Source organism: Peromyscus californicus, unplaced genomic scaffold (genome assembly GCF_007827085.1).
Source record: "Peromyscus californicus insignis strain IS unplaced genomic scaffold, ASM782708v3 Scaffold_9__1_contigs__length_137607984, whole genome shotgun sequence".
NCBI lineage: Eukaryota > Metazoa > Chordata > Mammalia > Rodentia > Cricetidae > Peromyscus > Peromyscus californicus.
This window is the reverse complement of record NW_026294617.1, coordinates 60,668,531-60,688,075: the sequence shown is the minus strand read 5'-3', so window position 1 is coordinate 60,688,075 and position 19,545 is coordinate 60,668,531. Positions and strand designations below refer to the sequence as shown.

Sequence of the window (19,545 nt, the reverse complement as noted above, 5' to 3'; positions counted from 1 at the left end):
TTGATTCTGTTGTTTTTCAAGCTTCTCTATTGACCCTTGGCATCCTGTACTTTCTGTCAAGGCCAGTGCCCCCTTGCCTGGACTGCAACTCCTTCATGGGGATTTCTTCATGCAGTTTCTTATTCCTTTACCTGCAATCTTCATTGATGAGCAGTGTTCAGTTAAATGTAGCTCATAATTTGACTTACTGAAGCCCAGGGATGGTGGTCACTGGGCTTTTTTTCTGAAGCCAGTAAAATATTCTTTCTTTTATGCCTCCAACTTGCAGTAACCATTCCTTTATATTTATTTCTTTTTTTCTCTTTTTAAGAGAATTTTTCCACTCATTCTACATATCAGTCACAGATGCCCCTCCTATCCCTCCTTCTGCTTCCCCCAGCTCCCCACCTCTTCTTATGTCACCATCAAAACAAGTTATACTTTAGACAAAGTGTATTCCCATTTATTCAAATCTCCCTTTATCTCTGATTCTTCAAGGTGCTGGTGCTGTCTATATTCCCAGTCCCTCTGCTCACAGCCCACTCCAACAACTTCTCTCAACGTCTTTTAATAACTCCATTATAAGTAAGTATGTCCAACACTATGGCATTTTTTACCCTGGATAAGTGCTGGTGGCAATTTTCTCCTCTCTTTCTTTCTCTCTTTCTCTCTCTTTTTTCTTTCTCTCTTTCTCTCTCTTTTTTCTTTCTTTCCTTCTTTCCTTCTTTCTCTCTCTCTCTCTCTCTCTCTCTCTCTCTCTCTCTCTCTCTCTCTCTCTTATTTTTTTCTTTTTTGTTGGTCATTTTGTGTTTTGAAGCATGGTATCACCCTGCAGCCTGGGTAGCCTTAAACTTACATCAGTCTTTTGCTTCAGCTGCCTTAGTCCTGAAATTATACCTGTGTACTGTCATGACTGGCCTTACATGTATATTTCCCATTCTCCTCTAAGTATAAACGACTTGGAGGCAACAAGCTGTACTGATCATGAGAGTCCATCAAGGACCCATATGATGATGGCTGGGTACCACCTTTGGAAGGTGGTAGAACCTTTAAATGGCCACAGTTGAGTAGGAGATTTTTATATCACTGGGACCATGCCCTTGAAGGACACAGCAAGAAACCTTCACTTTCCTCTCTTCTGTTTCCCAGCCATGCATTTGCAGCATGATGCACTGTCCCCAACCAATGGCTTAAAAAAGTGGGTTAGCTCAGTCTTGGGGGAGAATTCCTACATCCATGAGCCAAAGATAACTGGAACCTCAGCTTCTGTGTGCAAAATCACAGAGGATCTAATTTAAAAGAAAATCTTAGATATTTTTGCTGCTGTTGTTGTTTTCTGACTTAAGACCATCATTCAAAAGAGAGAGAAAGAGAAAGAAAGGAAGGGCAAGTCTCACATTACACAGAAATTGTAGAATCTGCTGTTTAAACCTGGGTGTCAGAGGACTTACTTCCTCTGCCAAACTTCCAACAGCAACACGTCAGACTTGTCAGCATGGTATGATACCATCACTTATTAAAAGCTAGAAAGGATCATTGATTCCTTGATGAGTACTATGGATTGCTTACACACTCACTTCCTTTAAAGCCATGCAAACCAAGCAGAGCTGAGGGACCAGAGGATTAAGATATGCTACAGCCTCAATGTAGAAGTTACTTACCATCTTCTGCTCACTTTGATGCTCACAAGGATGCTGGGCTTCTGCTGTCCACCTAATGTGCAAGGTGTATGCCCCTATCTCTCTGGGTTTTATGTTGTGGATCAGTGTGGCACAATCCTCCTGCTCACTTTCAGAGAAGGGAAAGGAATTTTCTAATGCAGTGTGGAGGCTCTACCGAGAGGAGGAAAACTGGGGACTGGATTTAAGATCTAACTCTCCAGAAGGATGAACCGATGTCATATGAGGTTTGTCAGAAGAGGACTAATTCCAAGACAAGCAGAGTTCCAATGACCATAAGTCATAACTGCCGTTTGGATTTCTATTTTACATGGCTGTTGGCTGTAGTTGAAGGTCTCCTCTTGTGAGCCAGAACAATTATTTTACAATTAGTTTAGACATGTCTGAGCCTAGAAGGAAAATTTCAATTTCAATCGTCATATTTTCCTTTAATAGAACCCAGTGCTACCAAAAAGTAGGCCAATTCAGCTTTTCATATAAAGTGGAATGGACAGAAAAAGACAAATATATATGTACTAAATCTTAGGTATTTTCAAACTGTACAATAAAATAGCAATGATGGGATTCCACGTGCTAGACAAAAACAAACACACAAACAGCCAAATTTATCCCCTTACTCTCAAGTCGGAATATAGGCATGACCCTATAAAACATCACATGCAGCCCTAAATTTGGACTGCAAATCTATCACTTAAACATCTAGTAATGACCCAATTTGTTTACATGGCCCTCTAGCTTTTTTATGGACTTTCCATAAAGAAGTTATTACATCCATTCCCTTTATTTTGTTTAAGAGTGTTTGAATGAGCCCCAGAACCACAAGCTAGTTAAACAAGCCTTGCTTAGATGGACGTGGTCTCATATAATTCACCACTACCGGGGAACTTTGCAGAACAGTGTTTGTAGTTTGGAAACGCCACACATTCCCACATGCCAAAAGTATTTCCTGTGCTTTATGCAGTTTTAAATGTTCGGCAGATATAGCATATGAGGCCCATTTTCCCGTTTTTTTCCAAAGCAAAGTGTGGCATTTGCACTTCTTCCCGAAGGTCTGCACCTCCAAGGGTTTTGCTTTGGCAGGCTAACCATTCTGAACAGGCTGCAGAGGAACACTGCAAAGGAAATGGGAAATCCAGTCAAGCTAATTGGTTTCCTAAGATATAAATGCAGGCTCTAGAAGGAAATCATTTTAAAGCAGTTAGCTTAATGGGGTGCCCAACTGATGCCTATTAAAAGTTATCGGTACAGATTAAAAATGAATTTCCAACAGGAAAGACAAACTCTTTTTTTAAGAAGCAGAGAGATTATTTGATTCCTTATTCCATGTGCTTAATCGTGCCTTTAAACCTCAAGTCTGCAAATACCCTCAAAAAAAAAAAAAAAAAAGAAATGAAAGTTACTCTTTAATGGTTTAGTGTCACCAATTAAGTTCCTAGAGGAGCCTCTCAATATCCTGGCCAGATCTCAACCTGCAAAGCTATGCTATTCTTAGATGGCTGTTTCATGTACAAATGATTAAGACAGTTTTGACCACAATGAGCAACACAGTGCAAGATTCTGTTGCAATCATCATCTATGTCTCTAATGGGTAGAAAATTGCATCAAAGGCTATGAAAATGCGGTCTTGGTACTGAGGCTCTCCATGTGCTTGTAGAGCGCCAGCAATAGCACACTAAACTGCATGCATAGTTTGAGACACTGTTGCATCCAACTTAATTAGCTATTATTATTATCATCATCATCATCATCATCATCATCATCATCATCAACAACAACACACCCAGCTTGGCCCCCAGGTTGCCTCCCTTTGACTATGTATGTACAGATCCATGCTTTTCAAATATATCAAATTTTAAACATTTTAGCCTGTTGAAAAATTGCTATAATAAATTCAGATCAATTTATTAGTGAATCTATTTTTATTGTTATTGATGGAAACTGGAGCCTTACACATGCTAAGTCTGTTCTCCAGTGATCTGATGGCAGGTCACACTTTACCAAGCATTACTATTGATTTATGGTGTCTCCCAAGTTCTTAAACAATGTGAACTTCAGTCCGCATAATCATGTCTAGGTTTAAAATAGGACAAGTCAGAAATAAACACTTTGAATTGTCCCAGTTTCCCAAACCGACTGAGAAAGCACCCACCAATAAGACAATTGAAATTTCTGGCTAGGCATGGTGGCACACACACCTTTAATCCCAGCACTTGGGAGGCAGAGGCAGACAGATCTTTGTGAGTTTGAGGCTAGCCTGGTCTACATAGTGAGTTCCAGGACAGCCAGGGCTGTGTAGAAAGATGCTGTTTCAAAAGAGAGAGAGAGAGAGAGAGAGAATGAAAGAAAAGGAAAAGTGGAATATTTCTTTCATCTCATCTGTTCACATCTTGCTCACATCTCAAGCAAATGCACTGATTATAAGCACACTCTGCTGCCATTGAAAGGGAAATTATAGCATTTTAATGCCTCCCAATTTACATTTCTAATCACTCTAGCTATGAATATGTGTGGCAATATGGGATATAAGCTGTGATTTATCCCTCAGTAGAGAGTAAAGATAAATGATATGACTGTTTAAAAAACAGATGTCCTTCTAAATAGCCGGGAAAAAGAACTGCCAGAAACAACATAAGTGTCGTGGAAATGTAACTTCTGCTGATGGTTTCTCATCTGTTTTGTGAACTAAGGACAGGTACAGCGGGCAGCTGGGTATTCTTAAGCCAGAGGCCTAGCTCAATCTTATAAACATTGAAATGCTTAAAATAGCATCCACCTAGGAACAAGGATTTCCTGGAGTGCGAAGAGTGTAGCCTCAAATAATGGCAACACATCTACACAGCATACTCACCATAATTGAGTCATTTCTGATCCTTCACTGCCTTAAGATACTGTAGGCGTTGTTATATATACAGGGACCAGAGGTAACCTCAACAGAGAACTGATGCAGTTTTTCAGCAAAGGCATCTCATAAGGATTAATAACCTACTATACTTGAATTCGTCTTCCCTTAAAAATGTTAAAGCTGTTGTCCATGTTTAAGTAATAGCTTCATTATACTAATGCCCTGTAACAGAAGCTGCCTCTTGTCAACCTCTGGAACCCTCCCCCAGCCTCCTTCTGCATACCATCTCTTTCATGAATGAAGTGTGAAAATAGCTCTTTGTTTATATAAAGGAGGCATAACAGAAGAGTGTGAACACGGGTAGGGCTTGGGGACTGGTACAAAGATTATGCAGTTTGCGCATCCAGCCAATTCAGAATATGCTTAACTACCGAAAGAAAAGAAAGGCTCAAACAACGAGTAATTAACCAAGGGCACCAAAGCAGAACTCTTTCTCTGCATGCCTGTTTAGAAAATACCTTAGAAATGGTGGTTTTGGGATGAATTATAAACATGAAGACAATTTTGTCTTTCATTGTGTTGATGACCATGCTGCAGGAAGCAGACACTGAAAAGAGCCTCAAGACTTCAAATCCACGAGCTCAGGACATCTTTCCACTTTTCCTGCTTTTGCTCTAGAGTCTAGACTGTCCTTGCCTCTGTTGTTTGGTTCAGGCTGTTCCCTTCTGTAGAATGCTTCTCTTTATCTTAAACACTCATTTCCAATCAAGTCAGCTTAGCCTTAAAGGAGCATTTCTCCTTGAACCTGCTATTTAGGCAAAATCAGCCATCCAGACCCAGAAACTATTCAAGTGTGGTCAGTCCTTTTCATCCTTGTGGTTATTGTTGACACAGAACTGATAGCACATGAGGTAAAGGATGGTTCTGCCAGCTTCTGTAGCAGATTTTCAAGGTCAACAATTGCCCTAGTACTCAGAAAGATGAAGCAGGAGAATGGCGAGTTATAAAACCAGCCCCAGCTACAATAGTGCGATCAAGACCAGCTTGAACTGCAAAATAAGACCAGATGTTTAAAATGGAAGAGGAGGAGAAGGAGGAGGACGGTGGGAATAACAAGTTCTTCTTCATGTGCCCAGCAGATCCCCAGCATCTAGGGCAGAGCTAGGCATAGAGCGCATGTTCATTGTATTTGCTGATTGAAAGCAATGTCCTAATAAAGCATTCAAGATCTGTTTCATAAAGACTAGGCACATGACTACAAGGCCTGTCTTGGAGGCAGACTTAAGTAATATTTCACCAGCTGTGGGAACTCTAAGCTGCTTGTTTATCTGAATGCCTCATGGGATGCTCGCAGGTGAACTGTGTGCTTTCTGCAAACAGGGAGCATGAATATGCTCCCTGACAGGCACACCTAAGAACTCATACAGCTTTTCAAATTGAGAGACTCACAGGGAGCCTCCAAGAATCATCCCTATACTGTGGGTTCTGTGTTTTCCTGGTGGCCCTTCTTGTCTTATCAGTGCACAATGGACACTGCAGTAATGGAAACACGTGTCCTTGAACTTAAAATAGTGTGACTTTTGGAATTGGGAGGCTGGCTTCCTTCAAGGGAACACAATATTCCTCAGGAGGTGTTCAGCAACACACCTCATCTCGCTGGGAAATGACTCAACTCAATTGGAAAGGGATGAAGCCAAATACAAAAGCATCATCATTTGGAAGTTAGAGGAATTACCCACAGATCAGGAAAAAAGTAAAAGCAAAAAACTAGCCTTAGAAAGACAACTGGGGTGACAACCAAGACTAATGTCCCAAAGGAGGCAATACCACCTCCAACAGACCAGAATAACATCTATGAGGTTTAGAGATACAATGGAAAGAGAGTGCAATGCCATCAGTGTAAGAGACATGAGCTTAGAATGTACAAAAAATATCACATTTAAGGACTTAGCTTACAGTTCCAGATCATTTGTGCTCAGATTTAATCATTTCAACAAACAAGCTTTTAATAAACTAAATCTATCCTATTTTAGGAAAGTAATTGTTCTATTGCGGAGAGTTTATTTTCTGATGTTCTTGGCTTTGTTAAAAAAAAACAAAACAATGAACTTCTGAATGTGTAACACACATAAAATCAGACATTCAGAATGGGCAACACACATAAAATCAGACTTCCTTCATTAAATCTTCAATAGAATAATAACACACCATGCTTTTTCTCATTCACCACATGATTATTCATCTATTTCTATGAAACATTTAGTAAAAAAATCTTTCTATATACAAGATTGACATTTAAAAAATACATACAACTCCCTTTTAGAAGCAACCTTTCAAATGTCAACCATCCATTTCATCATTGTCCACTGTTGAACTGAAATATTAATTAAAATAACTCATCAAACAGTTGACCTGTTTGCTGTGAAGCTATGAAACTGAATGGTAAGAATTCTAAAGGCAATCTTTGTAGTCATTTGCCAAACTGTCCCATGTTTTATGAAACTGAATGGTAAGAATTCTAAAGGCAGTCTTTGTAGTCATTTGCCAAATTGTTCCATGTTTATACTATGGAATTATCACAGTGTGCATTAGCTAGACAAACTGATCTATGAATTGAATGTGCCCATTATGAAGTTGTTTGCTTTAATGTTCATGTAGATAGTGTTTTATCTCTTAGACAAGCAAAGCACAAAAGCTTCTTATATAAAAAAAATGCTTCAAGCCGAGCGGTGGTGGCGCACGCCTTTAATCCCAGCACTCGGGAGGCAGAGCCAGGCGGATCTCTGTGAGTTCGAGGCCAGCCTGGACTACAAAGTGAGTTCCAGGAAAGGCGCAAAGCTACACAGAGAAACCCTGTCTCGAAAAACCAAAAAAAAAAAAAAAAAAATGCTTCAAAAACTGTCTCATTCTGACAACATAATGCCATTGGCTTATTTGATTCTAATATAAGGAAAATTGTATCATATTAGCAATTGACTACTGATATGCTATCTCATGCCTTTACAAGGGATGTCTTCTCTCTAATGCCTTACCCAGTTTTCTTATAGGATCTTCCCAGGTCAAACATCATCAGCATAGTTGCTGATTTCTAGTATCTTTTTGTTGTTGTTTTCTTTGTTTTGTTTTTCAAGACAGGGTTTTTCTGTGTAGTTTTGGTGCCTGTCCTGGATCTCACTCTGTAGACCAGGCTGGCCTCGAACTCACAGAGATCCACCTGGCTCTGCCTCGCAAGTGCTGGGATTAAAGGCATGTGCCACCACCACCTTGCATCTTAAGGTACAAGCTGTATGTGAGTCAAAGCACAAAATTAAAACCACCTCGATTTTGTAGGCTTCTCATCTACTTACCATCCTCAACAGTCTTAGTCAGCATCAAATCCCCATCCTCAGAAAACACATGTATACAAGCAAACAGCACTTTTAAGAGAGTAGCCAACATCACATCATACCTAGGAAACCTGCCCATTGCTTGGTACCCACACACTTGGGAATTTGGTATGTTCACCAAAATTGTCAAGTAGTATTCTGATCTGTCCTACCATTCCAAAGTTTATCTTCCTATGAAAAGGACCAAACACTGTGGACTATATCTTTAAAGAGGGCCTGATTCTAGATTAGATACCACTGTCTTGCTATAAAAAAACATCTCACATCCATAATATTTCACAGATATTGAGTGGGAACACAGTATGTGCTACACCCTGATCCAGGGGCTATCACTCCTACAGAGAACAAGTCAGACTAGGCCCATGTTCTCAAAGGACTCAGACTCCATAGTAAGAGCTAAGAAGAACAGACCACCAATTAAAAGAAGAGAACAAAGAATCAAGAAACAAGAAGAATATAACAAAGCATGGAAAGTTCTGTGTAGCTAATTATCCTTGATGATACAGGAAGGCTGGATAGTTTGGACTGAAGGGTCAGCAAAACCTGTCCTGAGGGAAGGTATGTCTAGTATCCATGGAAGGAAGCTGCAAGGAGGTGAGGTGTAGCCAAAAGAAGCCAACCCCTTCTTCACTCCAGGTCGCTCCAGTGAGTTTACCTGAAATCTGAGCTAAGTTGTCCACAGTGTCAGAAAGCTTTGCTGTTGGGAGGATAGGAACACTAACCAATCAGTTCTGAGACTCTGGTTGAAGGTTTTCTCAGGCTTGGGGCTGTACCAGGAAACTTTGAATGGCTGCTCCCTTTGTGCTGGTGAAAGAGTGGACCCACTACAAACATTTCCCCCATTTTAACAGTATAACATAAGTACTATGGCACAGCAATTGGAAATCAACCTCTAGATAGACTCATAGGAGAAAGGAAAGGGTAATTTCTTACAGGTGAAGCCAGAAGTGGAGACATACACCCAGCACAGAATTTTTAAAACTGAATTAGCAATTTCATGAATAGTACAGAGATATTTTGGTCACAGATAATAGTTTCAAATAAATGATCCAAAATATTAAAATGAGAATAATCCAGTGAAGAAACTTTGATTATGACATGGTATTTTGACACAGCACAAAGCCTATGGGGACCACTTTAGTGGTCTTAGAAATGCTTGATTTGCGGGTGCTTTATATAAATTAACATAGATTATCCTCAGGGTTTTCAAATAAGAGACACGGAAGTTTATAGATAGAGTTGAGAATCTTAACAGTACAGAAAATATAAGCACAAAGGCAGAAGTGGGCATGAGACAGGTGAGAAGACAGGAGGGCTTATCTGACCAGACACAGCTAAGGCTTAGCTGAGTAAGAGAGTTATACCACTCAGGCTACCACTAGAGAGACAGCTTAGTTCCAATACCAGCATCAGTTCACAAGGAATTAGCAAATCCCATGCCCATCTGCAGAGCTTCTGCAGGACCTGTACACGTTCTGAATACCTTTTCAATTTAATGTGAAGTGTACTTGATTCAGAACAAACTATCACTGTTGGTATAGGCCTTTCGAAACCCACCTATTGGAAGGAAAGGGCAGGACTCATCATTACATAAGAGTTCTTTCCTTAGTCAGCTGCCTCAGCTCTCTCACACAGAACAAAACCATAGGAGGAAGTTTCTTTTTAAAGCCCCTAAATGACAAAAAAAATAAATGTTACAAAGGTCACACACTAAAACTTAAGGCCTGCCTTGCAGGAACGTCCTTCTAGCCCTTACTCAGACCCCGTGTACTGTTGGGCACCTTTCTCAAGCCTCAGCTAAGTTTGTTCACAAAAGAACTTCCAGATATGCCTAAAGGGATAAGAGGTGGGCACAGTTTGATTAGGTGCAGGCATGTGTCAACCACAGGAAGGAAGAGCTAGCACTAAAAGGGAACCAAGAACTCCAAAGGGTTCCTAGTGGACCATTCTCCCAAAGCTAAGCTGTCCCAAGAACTATGAAGGACCCTGTAGGAAAGAGGATATGCAATAACTGATGGTCATAAGTGAGCCCTAATAAAGGCAAACTCTTAAGTCAAAACTCAAAGTGGTTAGGGAGAATGAGGACAGTAAGAAGCAATTTCAGATTATGGGTCAATTAAATTCACTGACACAACATAGGTGAAGCATCACTCCCCCAATAGCTTTGTAATTGTTATCTGTGAGGGCTCTATTCCGTGCACAAAATAAGCTTTTCTTCTTGTTGTTTCTGAACATATATGTGGTTTCACCTGCTGCAACTCAGAAACACTCAGGAAGAACTTCCACACCCCACAGTAGGCATTCTCATCCCAAATACTTACGTCATACCTAGTTTAACAGCCAGAAATCCTCCAAGTAGGTCAATGTTATTTTTCAATTCATTTCCTCAAGGGAAAATCTAGAAAGCTTTGCATCATACAGGAGCCTTCAAGGTATGAAATAAGCCTTCAGGGATGAAGAAGGGCTGGGGATAAGGTTCAGTGGTATAGGGCTTATCTCACATGTGTGAGTTCTGGTTCTATTACTAACAGTACGGGGTGTGGGGTGCATAGATAAAAGTCTTTTTCATTTAAATAACAAGCGCAATAATTTTACAATAAGAAACAAACAAACAAACAAACATGTAACTGGTAACCGGGCAAATGATGCCCATCCCTAAGTTTCAGTCATGCCCACATGCTCCAGTCTAAGTGTGTATGTGTATCTAGCTCAAATATGGAACAGACATTTTCCCACTTACGACATCAAAGTCATACTAAAACTAATAAGGCCTAGGAATATCAGCACTATGGGGAGGGGGGCTGGAAAACAGAGCCAAGCTCTTTCCGCCATCTTTCCACATCAGCCTGCTCCAAAGTCATCATTAGGTTCCTAACTGTGATGATGAAGCATGGTTACATTGGTGAGTTTGAAATCATCGACAACCACAGAGATGGGAAAATCATCGTGAACCTCACAGGCAGGTTGAACAAGTGCGGAGTGATAAGCCCTAGATTTGATGTGCAACTCAAAGACCTAGAAAAATGGCAGAACAATCTGCTCCCATCCGGTCAGTTTGGCTTCATCGTACTGACAACCTCAGCTGGCATCATGGACCATGAAGAAGCAAGACGAAAACATACAGGAGCAAAAATCCTGCAATTCTTTTTTCTAGAGATGTAAAACACATTAATAAAAAGCCTCCGTGGACTGTGAAAAAAATAAAAAGAAAAAAGAAAAGAAAAGAAAACAGAGCCAAGTGCCTATTATCACAAAACAAGATCAATTTGGACACTGCATTTGGCCTTTGGAAGGCCTTTGCATACAATACTTCAAGTGGGCCCCTGACATTCTCTAGGTGGAATTTGTTAGGAGGGTTCACATCTACAGAATTGAACAATCATCATCACAAAGAGCAACGGGGCAGTCAAAACTCAAACACATCCCAACAGGAGGTTGAAAAATAACCCAAATAAGGAAGTGGCAATTTTGAAAGCCAAAGAGAAGGAAGAAGTAGTTGTTATTCCAGGAAATCTAGTCACATTCCGGAGGGATCTTCTTCCACACCCACCTGTTAGCTTCAAATCCTGAAACCCCCATGAACTGGAAAATTCAACCTGAGCATGTGCAGAAAAATAGCTCTATATTGCCCCCTAGTGCTGGCCAGTCCTACCTCTGGTTAGGCTGGAAACTATAAGGTGAGTAGTTCCTCTGCTCTTTGCTTACTTCCTGCTGCCAACACTCCAAGAGCTAAACATAGCCAGATCCTCTGCCCACAGATTAGGAAACGACGAGGCTATTTTTAGCATCATGCATCTTAGGAATGAGAATGGCCCAGCCTCAGATGGCACCAGAATGTGTGTGGCCTGGCTTACTGAACTCACATCTCCTGAGGATGTGAAGCTACCCAGTGGCTGCAGGCAGCTGAAAGCTCTAGGGCTCATTACAAAGTGGTGATAGCACATGGATCACAAGAAAGGACTGCAAGAAAAGAGCAAGGGCATGCACACACTCACATACTGAGGAGTCTGGGAGATGCTGGGGCACAGCAATAAGAGATGAGGGACTGGGAAGAGAGAGAAGAGAGGAGTACTGTGCACTGGTGTCCTGGAGAAGCTGATCCAGTAAGAAGTGATATTTTGAACTGGACATTTATTTTGCATTAGAAAGAACAAAGGTTGGTTGGTGCTGCTTCCTGCCTTGGTATAGCTGGTGTTGTGGCTCCTTTGACCCCTTAGCCCTCTGCAAGTCCTATGATTATAGACAGATCACTAGACTGCCCTTTGATCAGTAGTTCAAGAGCCTGCAGATGCCACATGCCATCACATTAGCTAAGGGTAAGGAGCAAGCACGACAATAAATGTGATACCATATCCTGGCACAGTGAGGGACAATGAAGAGTACTTATGTATTTTGGGGCTTTGTTTTAAGATGAACATTTTATAGAGTTGAAATCCAGATGTGGAGCCTTGAAGCATCCCCTATATATAGAAAATGTCACTATGAGTTAAACAATGCTTGCACTTGATTCTCATTCTCCAAATGCCGCTCACAGACTTCTTACCTGGTTAGTGAACTTGCATTGTAAACAGATGACAAAGTAGAAAAACATGTACATTTCTTTTCAAATAGCAGCAAGAACCGCCACTTGTAAACAGAGTGTTTAATATTCCAGTTTCAGACAGCCTACATTAACATTGTGGTTCCATGTGCAGTATAAAATTTCTATTTACAAAAGAGTCTCAAAAATTACTTCATAATGGCAGATCAAGAGCAAAAGAGTTTAGAAATGGAATGATGTAAATCATATGGGGTTCAGAGGCTAAGCAAATTACACACCCGAAGCTTCCCTGGCCTTATGAAAGGAGCCTTTCTCCAGCTCCGTGCAATCCCAGCCCAGGGGAACTTGCATCTGAAAGTTTTCTAAACATTTCAGGTACACTTGAAAGCTGAAAGTAATTCTCATTTCCTATGCGGGATTAACTCGTTTCCAACACACACAAAATAGTCATTCACGAACACACACAAAAAAACACACCACCAAAAGGTGAGGACTTCAGGGCACAAAGGCAAGTTTAAAAAAAAAAAAAAGTACACGAGAAAAACCATCACTGATTCCCTTGAAAATGTTCAAGTAACCTCTCGACCTCCATATTCTCACCTATTTCTTAATTGGTACCTGCCTTCCCATATACAGTGTTTCAATTAAGGACACTGATAGCTTTCCTGAACTCTTCATTCTACCCGGCGACCCTATACCTATACCTGTGTAAAGTCAAACTTGCCAAGACTCATTCATTTTTTATTTCTTCTTAAAAGTGCTCTTTTGCTTGTAACTCTGGCCATATGCCACCCTGCAATGTGGTTATAGCTGACTTTTCCAATCCTTCCCACAGCCCAAGCGTCCTCTTCAAGCTGAAGTTGTGGGGCACTCCCGCTCCCGCTGCCGGGTCAGTTTTGGAAGTTGCAAACTCCCGGAATCCCCGCCACCCCCCTAAAGTGCACGCGGACTCACAGGACTCCATCTGCAGCGCCAGATACGCGACCATCAGCTCCAAGGCTGGAGGACCCCACACGCCACCGCACAATGCCAACCGGAACGCACAGAGAGAAGCGGGAAGGGGGAGGATGGGGCGAGACTCACCGTTCTGCTCCTTGTCGCTGGAGAGCTGCAACTTGCTGCTCAGGTTGGACTCAGCCCGAGTCCCGGTTCTCTGGCCGGCCAGGGCAGATGTCAGCAGGAGGAGGCCGAGGAGGAGCATTTGGCTGACTGGGGCGAGGGCTCACTCGCGGCGGGCACTGGGGAAGCGGCGACTCCGAGGCTCAGCCCAGCCTGGGGAAGGCTGCGCTGCGGTGGAAGCGCCTGGCCGGCTCTGGCAGCGGAGAATCGCAGGGTAGTTTCCACATAATCCCATCCAAAACTTTTTCCTAGAGCCCTCTTCTGTGTCTCCAGTTTTTGAAAAGGATCAAAGCAAAACCTGGACCTGAACCAGTTTCCCAAGGTTTAAACAAATCCTGAGCTGTGCCGAAGTGCCGGGGGTGGGGGGGAGGCGAGGGAGGAAAGAGGGGGTGGGGACGCGGGGGAGCGGCGATGAGTCGTGGCGACTCGTAGGGAGCACCTGTCAGTTTGGGGGGCAGGACGCAGGCGAGGACTCGAAGTCCCGCCGGGCCAGTCTGGAAGCCAGGTCGGCAGCGAGGCGAGCACCTTGGGATCAATGACAAAGCTGCGGAACGGGGCGGCCGGCGGCGCCCCACCCCCACCTGGGGGGAGGGGACCGTGCCCGGCGAGCGCCGCGCGGGTCCCGGGCGGGCAGGGAGGCCGCGTGGGCGACTCGGGACTGGCCCCGATCCACCGCGGAACCGCCGCTGAGCTGCAGTCGGCGGCCCCCCGAAGTCCTCCCGGGCACGAGCTAGGCTCTTGCAGGAAGCCGGGAGACTTAAGGCGGCTCGGAGTCCCGCGCGCTCGCCTGCCCGAGCTGCCGCAGGGCTGGACGCACGGCTGGGGAGCGGTGGCCGCTTTGCACTGGCTGCGCTGAGAAGGCCTGGCGGGCCGGGAGGACCGCGTTTGTCCCCTCCCCGTCTCCACCTTCCCCCAGCGGGCGGCGCGCGGGGCGCGGGCGCGGGGCGGGCGGCCGGGCGGGCGCTGGGGGCGCGGGGGGCGCGGGCCGCCAGCTGGCGGGCCAACAGGTGCTGGCGCAGACAGGGGGTGCTGCGGGGCCCGCGGCAGACGGAGCCCACACTGTGGCGCGGAATGCCGCCAGGCGGCCCCCGGCTTCCTTTCCCCTGGGCGCCCCTAACCCCAAATAAGGAGCCTGCGGGCTGCTCAAGGGTGCCGCAAAGGCAGAAAGCAAAGTAGGAGAGGATAGCCACTCCTCCTCTGGCTCTCCCTGGCTGTGACTTGTCTTTCATTTCTAAGGGGATCCCCACTCCCAGAGAGCTTTGCCGGGACTCGTGGCCAGAGTTCTGAACTGACGTGGGGAAGTTGAACTCAAGATCCTTGTACAATGACTCTGTCTGAAGGAGGATGAAAAAAAAAAACAAAAGTTAGGATAGAGTCAAGTTGTTACATGAATTGAAGCCATGCATCACTGTATCCAAATGCACCCTGTCAGGCAAGGAACTGGGGTTGGAGAGTAGCATGGAACACAAGAGTCCCTGCACTGTGTAGCTGGATGCTTCATGACAGTTTATGTGAAATCCAGCTCCTGGAGTGTCTGGGGACACAGCATGGCAATTCACATACTGTCCTAGGCTGCCCTGGAGCCCAGATGTTTGAGCAGGTTGCCTTCATGCAAGAAGTGCTTCCTGCTGAGACCTAAATGGGTTTGTTCTTATGGGTTTGTGAGCAGGGCCTAAGGTGGTTTCATGTGTAATGCATGTGTCTGTGACAGGATCTAACATGCTTTCCTTATCAAAGGGCAGAAAAATTCTCAGGAAAGTGTTGAAGGCACAAGCAAAGTTTGAAAGCTAAATAAAAGGTTGCATCTTCTTGGGCAATAAAAAGAGAATGAAACTAAGAAAAATTTAAATGACATATCAAGGAAACACCTTAATGTGCAGTCAAGTGTGTCATCAAACCTTTTGTGGAATCAGTCAGTGCAAGCACTTCAACCACAGAACCAAGGTATCAATATTCCTGAAATCCAGGCATCATGCAGAGCCAGGAATAGACTACTGGTCCAGTCCCTATGCTAAAATGTCCAGCCTTTTTTTCTGTTTTTGGACACCACTGGGGCCTACTCAGCAGCCCTCTCTGCTTAGCCAGGTCCCAGTCCTCTTCTCCCCTCTTCCACCTGGGCACTGGACAGATTATTCCTTAGGGCAACTCCTGTTGGCATCCACAAGGTCCTGAGTTCCCTCCCCAGCACCAAATAAATAAATACGCAGTTCTCTCAGATGAAATCTTTGCAAGTGTGCCTCATTCATTCATCCTCATTCTGTGGTTCCTACCTTCATGGTGCTGGATATAAAGACAAGTCAGTTCCTCACTTAGACCCTAAGAATATGCATGTTAGTGGTACGAGTCCTGTGACTTAATCAAGTCAGCAGCACCTCAACTTCAGTGCAGTTTCGTCACGGCACACAGGAATTCCAAAACCATTTTGTACATTTTTGAATGTGCAAAGGAGAATTCCCAACTTCAGTCAGAATTAGTCCCAGAAAAGACATGTCTTATGAATGGATCTATTTGCAATCCAATCCATTGCTGTCCAGCCTTCTTAATTTTCTTAGTTTTCTGATCAGGGGTTTTCTAAATGAGCTTTTTGCATCTCTATACGGTGGGTGTTCTTGACCACCCACATAGGATATGTGTGTGTGTGTGTGTGTGTGTGTGTGTGTGTGTGTGTGTGTGTGTGCTCAGATTTAATCCATTTGCACTCAGACTGCAAGGGGTGATGACTAAGCTTTATTTTGTATCACTTCAGAATGGCTAGAACAGTGCCTGGCACACCGGGATCATAAATAAACACACTGGACTGACTGACAGCTTACTTTATTGGACTCACATTCTCCCTGGAATTTCAGAGAAGGTTGTATTTGAAAAGTTACAGATGATCCACAATAAGACCCCACCTCTGTGTTTCACCTCATCCATATTCTACAGAATGATTTGACAATTGCCTTACAAATAAAGCCAGCCAGGTTCTCCTGAGTGACCCCAAGACAAAATCACATCCACATTGGCTGGTTTCTTTTCAGTGTGCTCACATGGTTGTTGTTTGAACTGCCCTTGCCCTTGGCAAAGTTCTTTTTAACACTTTGTCCTCTGCTGGTGTTTTGTTCCCTTTTGCGTTTAAACTTTCTCCCAGGAAAGTAAAACCCTTGCACTGAAAGTCAGTTTTACAAAATCCAGAGTCCTGCAATTACTAAACAATCTATTTTGAATGAATATGGCTTTGTTTTAGCCCAAGGCATTTTCCTTGAGGAACGGCATCCATGCCGCCAACCAAGAAAAAAAATCATTTCAAACATTCTTTGTGGTTTTCATATTTTTTTTAAGTAGGAAGCCGTGGGCACGGCAATCCTGCTGGATGCATTGGGAGTGAGTGCAACCTATAAATTATTACTGAGAACTATGGCAGGATGTGTTTGACTTCTGAATGGCCATATGGGTGCGGGGAGGAGGAGTTGTCTCTCTATTTTTTTTTCTGAAGCTGAAATAAACTTCTTAACAAGATATTACACCAGTTAGTCCTAAAATAATGGGAAGGGAAGAAGGGCAAGGACCATGGAAATGTATTTTTCACCCAGAAAATCAAATAATATAAATTGTATTGTACTTTCTCAGTACATCACACACACACACACACACACACACACACACACACACACACACACACACACACACTATTATTTTATGACATTTCACAGAACTTTTCAGCATTTTAGCAGTAGGTAATTGAGCATGTGATCTCGAAATTCTGAAGCTTTTGTTCTGCATAAACGCCCATCCATCCTGTTTTCAAAATGCTAGCAAGCAACAATTATACCCACATATGGAAAAGGCTGGGCCCAGGAAATCATTACTAAGCAAAGCAAATGCCACAGACCACAGAGAAATAATGTCTGCTCCTGGGGGAAAAATGGCAATAAATAAATGAAACACTCTGTCTGAAAGCTTTTCTCACTTCCATCTATTTTCTTCAACCACCCATATTGGTGTTAGAAGCTCTGCTTTAGTAATTGATGATGATGATGATGATGATGATGATGATGATGATGATAGTAGATTATGAGGCTAGATAGCCATTCTAGAAATAATGAGGCACACTTGTTCTTATACTTCTCTCTCTTGGCCGCAGGCATTCCTTCCTCTCGGTGCAGTCCAGAAACGGCTTACCTTCTATGGCAGAAGGGAGACAAATTTGCTAAGGCCCTTCTCTCCAAGGAATGGAAATGTGTTCATTTTGACTTGAAAGTTGGGTAAGAGAGTAAAAGGTAGGGAGCTAGATGTGTGTGGTCCAAGACAGGATACAAGGGTGACAAGGACAGTCGTTGAAGAGGCCCTCTGTGGCCTTTCTCACTGAAGAAAAGCTGCTGTTTCCTTTTGGAAATCATGGTGAGTATGCATGGATTTTTGCAAACTCTCAGAAGTGCTTGTCTGACTCAGACTTCAGAGAAAGTAAGCAGTCAGGAACCAGCCCCAAGAAAGAGGAGGCGGGATAACCTCTGGCCCATGGCAACACAAGCTCACTTCACAAGGAACTGGGAGACCATGGGCTGAGTCTGCCTGTACCTCTAACAAACAACACTCCTCTCTCCAGCTCCTGTTCTTTTTCCTAGGAAATCAATCCTGGATCCTGTCCCAGACCCCTGACTGGTTTCAAATTCTTTGATTCTTTGAGCGATTATAGATAACGATGGCAATGTATTTTCAACCTTGTGTGCTTTTGTTTTAACGACTAGCACAGAGATTTGCTAGCCATAGCCTCAGATGTCTTCATGGCTAGCTAGAAAATTGCTAAATAGATGCTGCTGCTTAAACTTGCCCAGTCAAAACAAGTCCCATTGAATGTATTATTATTATGATGCTTGAGAAGTTTAGAACGATGTTCTACTGATAATGCAAAAAGAAGGGAGAGAATGGAGTTTGGAAATCACTGGCTAGAGTGAGAATCACAAATTTTATCGTATCCAAGGACACTAATAAACTACGGGTGCTGACCACACTTTAATTTTTAATATTTGGCTGATATGACAAGAACTCCAAGAGGAAGCCTGGTCCCAAGTCTACATCACATTAAAGTGAAACAGCTAGAGTAAAAACTGACTTGTAAATAATAAGGAAATAATATTGTTGTCAGCCAAGAACAGAAGGTTGATCTCATACCGTTCTATAGAGTCACACTGGTGGAATGTGAAGCAATCCACAGAGCAAGGAGTAGCCCATAAAAGCATGGACTACAACCCATCACAGCTCTTGGCCCCGCCGTGGAGTCAGTATGATGTCAGTTTTCTCTCCCTTGCAATCATTTGTAGACTATGAAAGCCGTTATCTCATCGTGACAAATCATAGTAAAGAGGTCAAGCCACAACCACAGACCCTCTGTTCTCAGACAGTGACCCTCTTGTGTCAAAGGTCATGGGAGAAGAGTCCTTTTACTTTGTGATCATTGTTTCAAGCACAGTCCTTTTCTTGGCTACAAGCCTTTGTAGAGGACATAATCTCAGGTCATTACTTCACAGTAAACATTTTAAAAGTGCTATTGATTTTTGTGAACATTTTAAGTTATCACATCTTATCCCATAAATGCATGCAATGGCTATGAGAAAATTTAAATATATGTATATATACATATACGTATATAATGAGTATGCATACATATGTTTGTGTGATGTGTGTGTGTGTATGTGTGTGTGTGTGTGTGTGTGTGTGTGTGTGTGTGTGTGTGTGTGTTGAAAAGGCCTTACCCAACACACAAGGCAACTTTCACAGTATTGAATATACCATGGCTCACTTTTGAAGTTCAGGCTAGAACAACAAATCTTCATCACCAAGACTGGGATCACTTCCATTTCCTTCTTTGTCATCCTCAAAGTGATAAACATGCTTCTTCTATTCCCCTTTAAAATAGAGCAATACTTTTGAGGCCTGTTTTCAAAGTTTTATTTCTGTTGGCAAAATTTGGGTCTATGCTTCTTTTGCCTTTTTCCACCACTTACCCCTGTAAATGAAAGC

General features: G+C 43.1%; 1 protein-coding gene across 1 annotated transcript in view; it reads right to left on the bottom strand.

Annotated features, from left to right (window-relative positions):
- Pdgfc (platelet derived growth factor C) overlaps positions 1 to 13,896 on the bottom strand; it is a 163,980-nt gene extending 150,084 nt beyond the window's left edge. Inside the window, exon 1 of the mRNA XM_052731504.1 lies at positions 13,510 to 13,896. Coding sequence (XP_052587464.1) covers positions 13,510 to 13,627 — 118 coding nt within the window. The 5' untranslated portion in view covers positions 13,628 to 13,896. The remainder of the gene's footprint in view (positions 1 to 13,509) is intronic.
- Between the last annotated feature and the right edge of the window lie 5,649 nt (positions 13,897 to 19,545).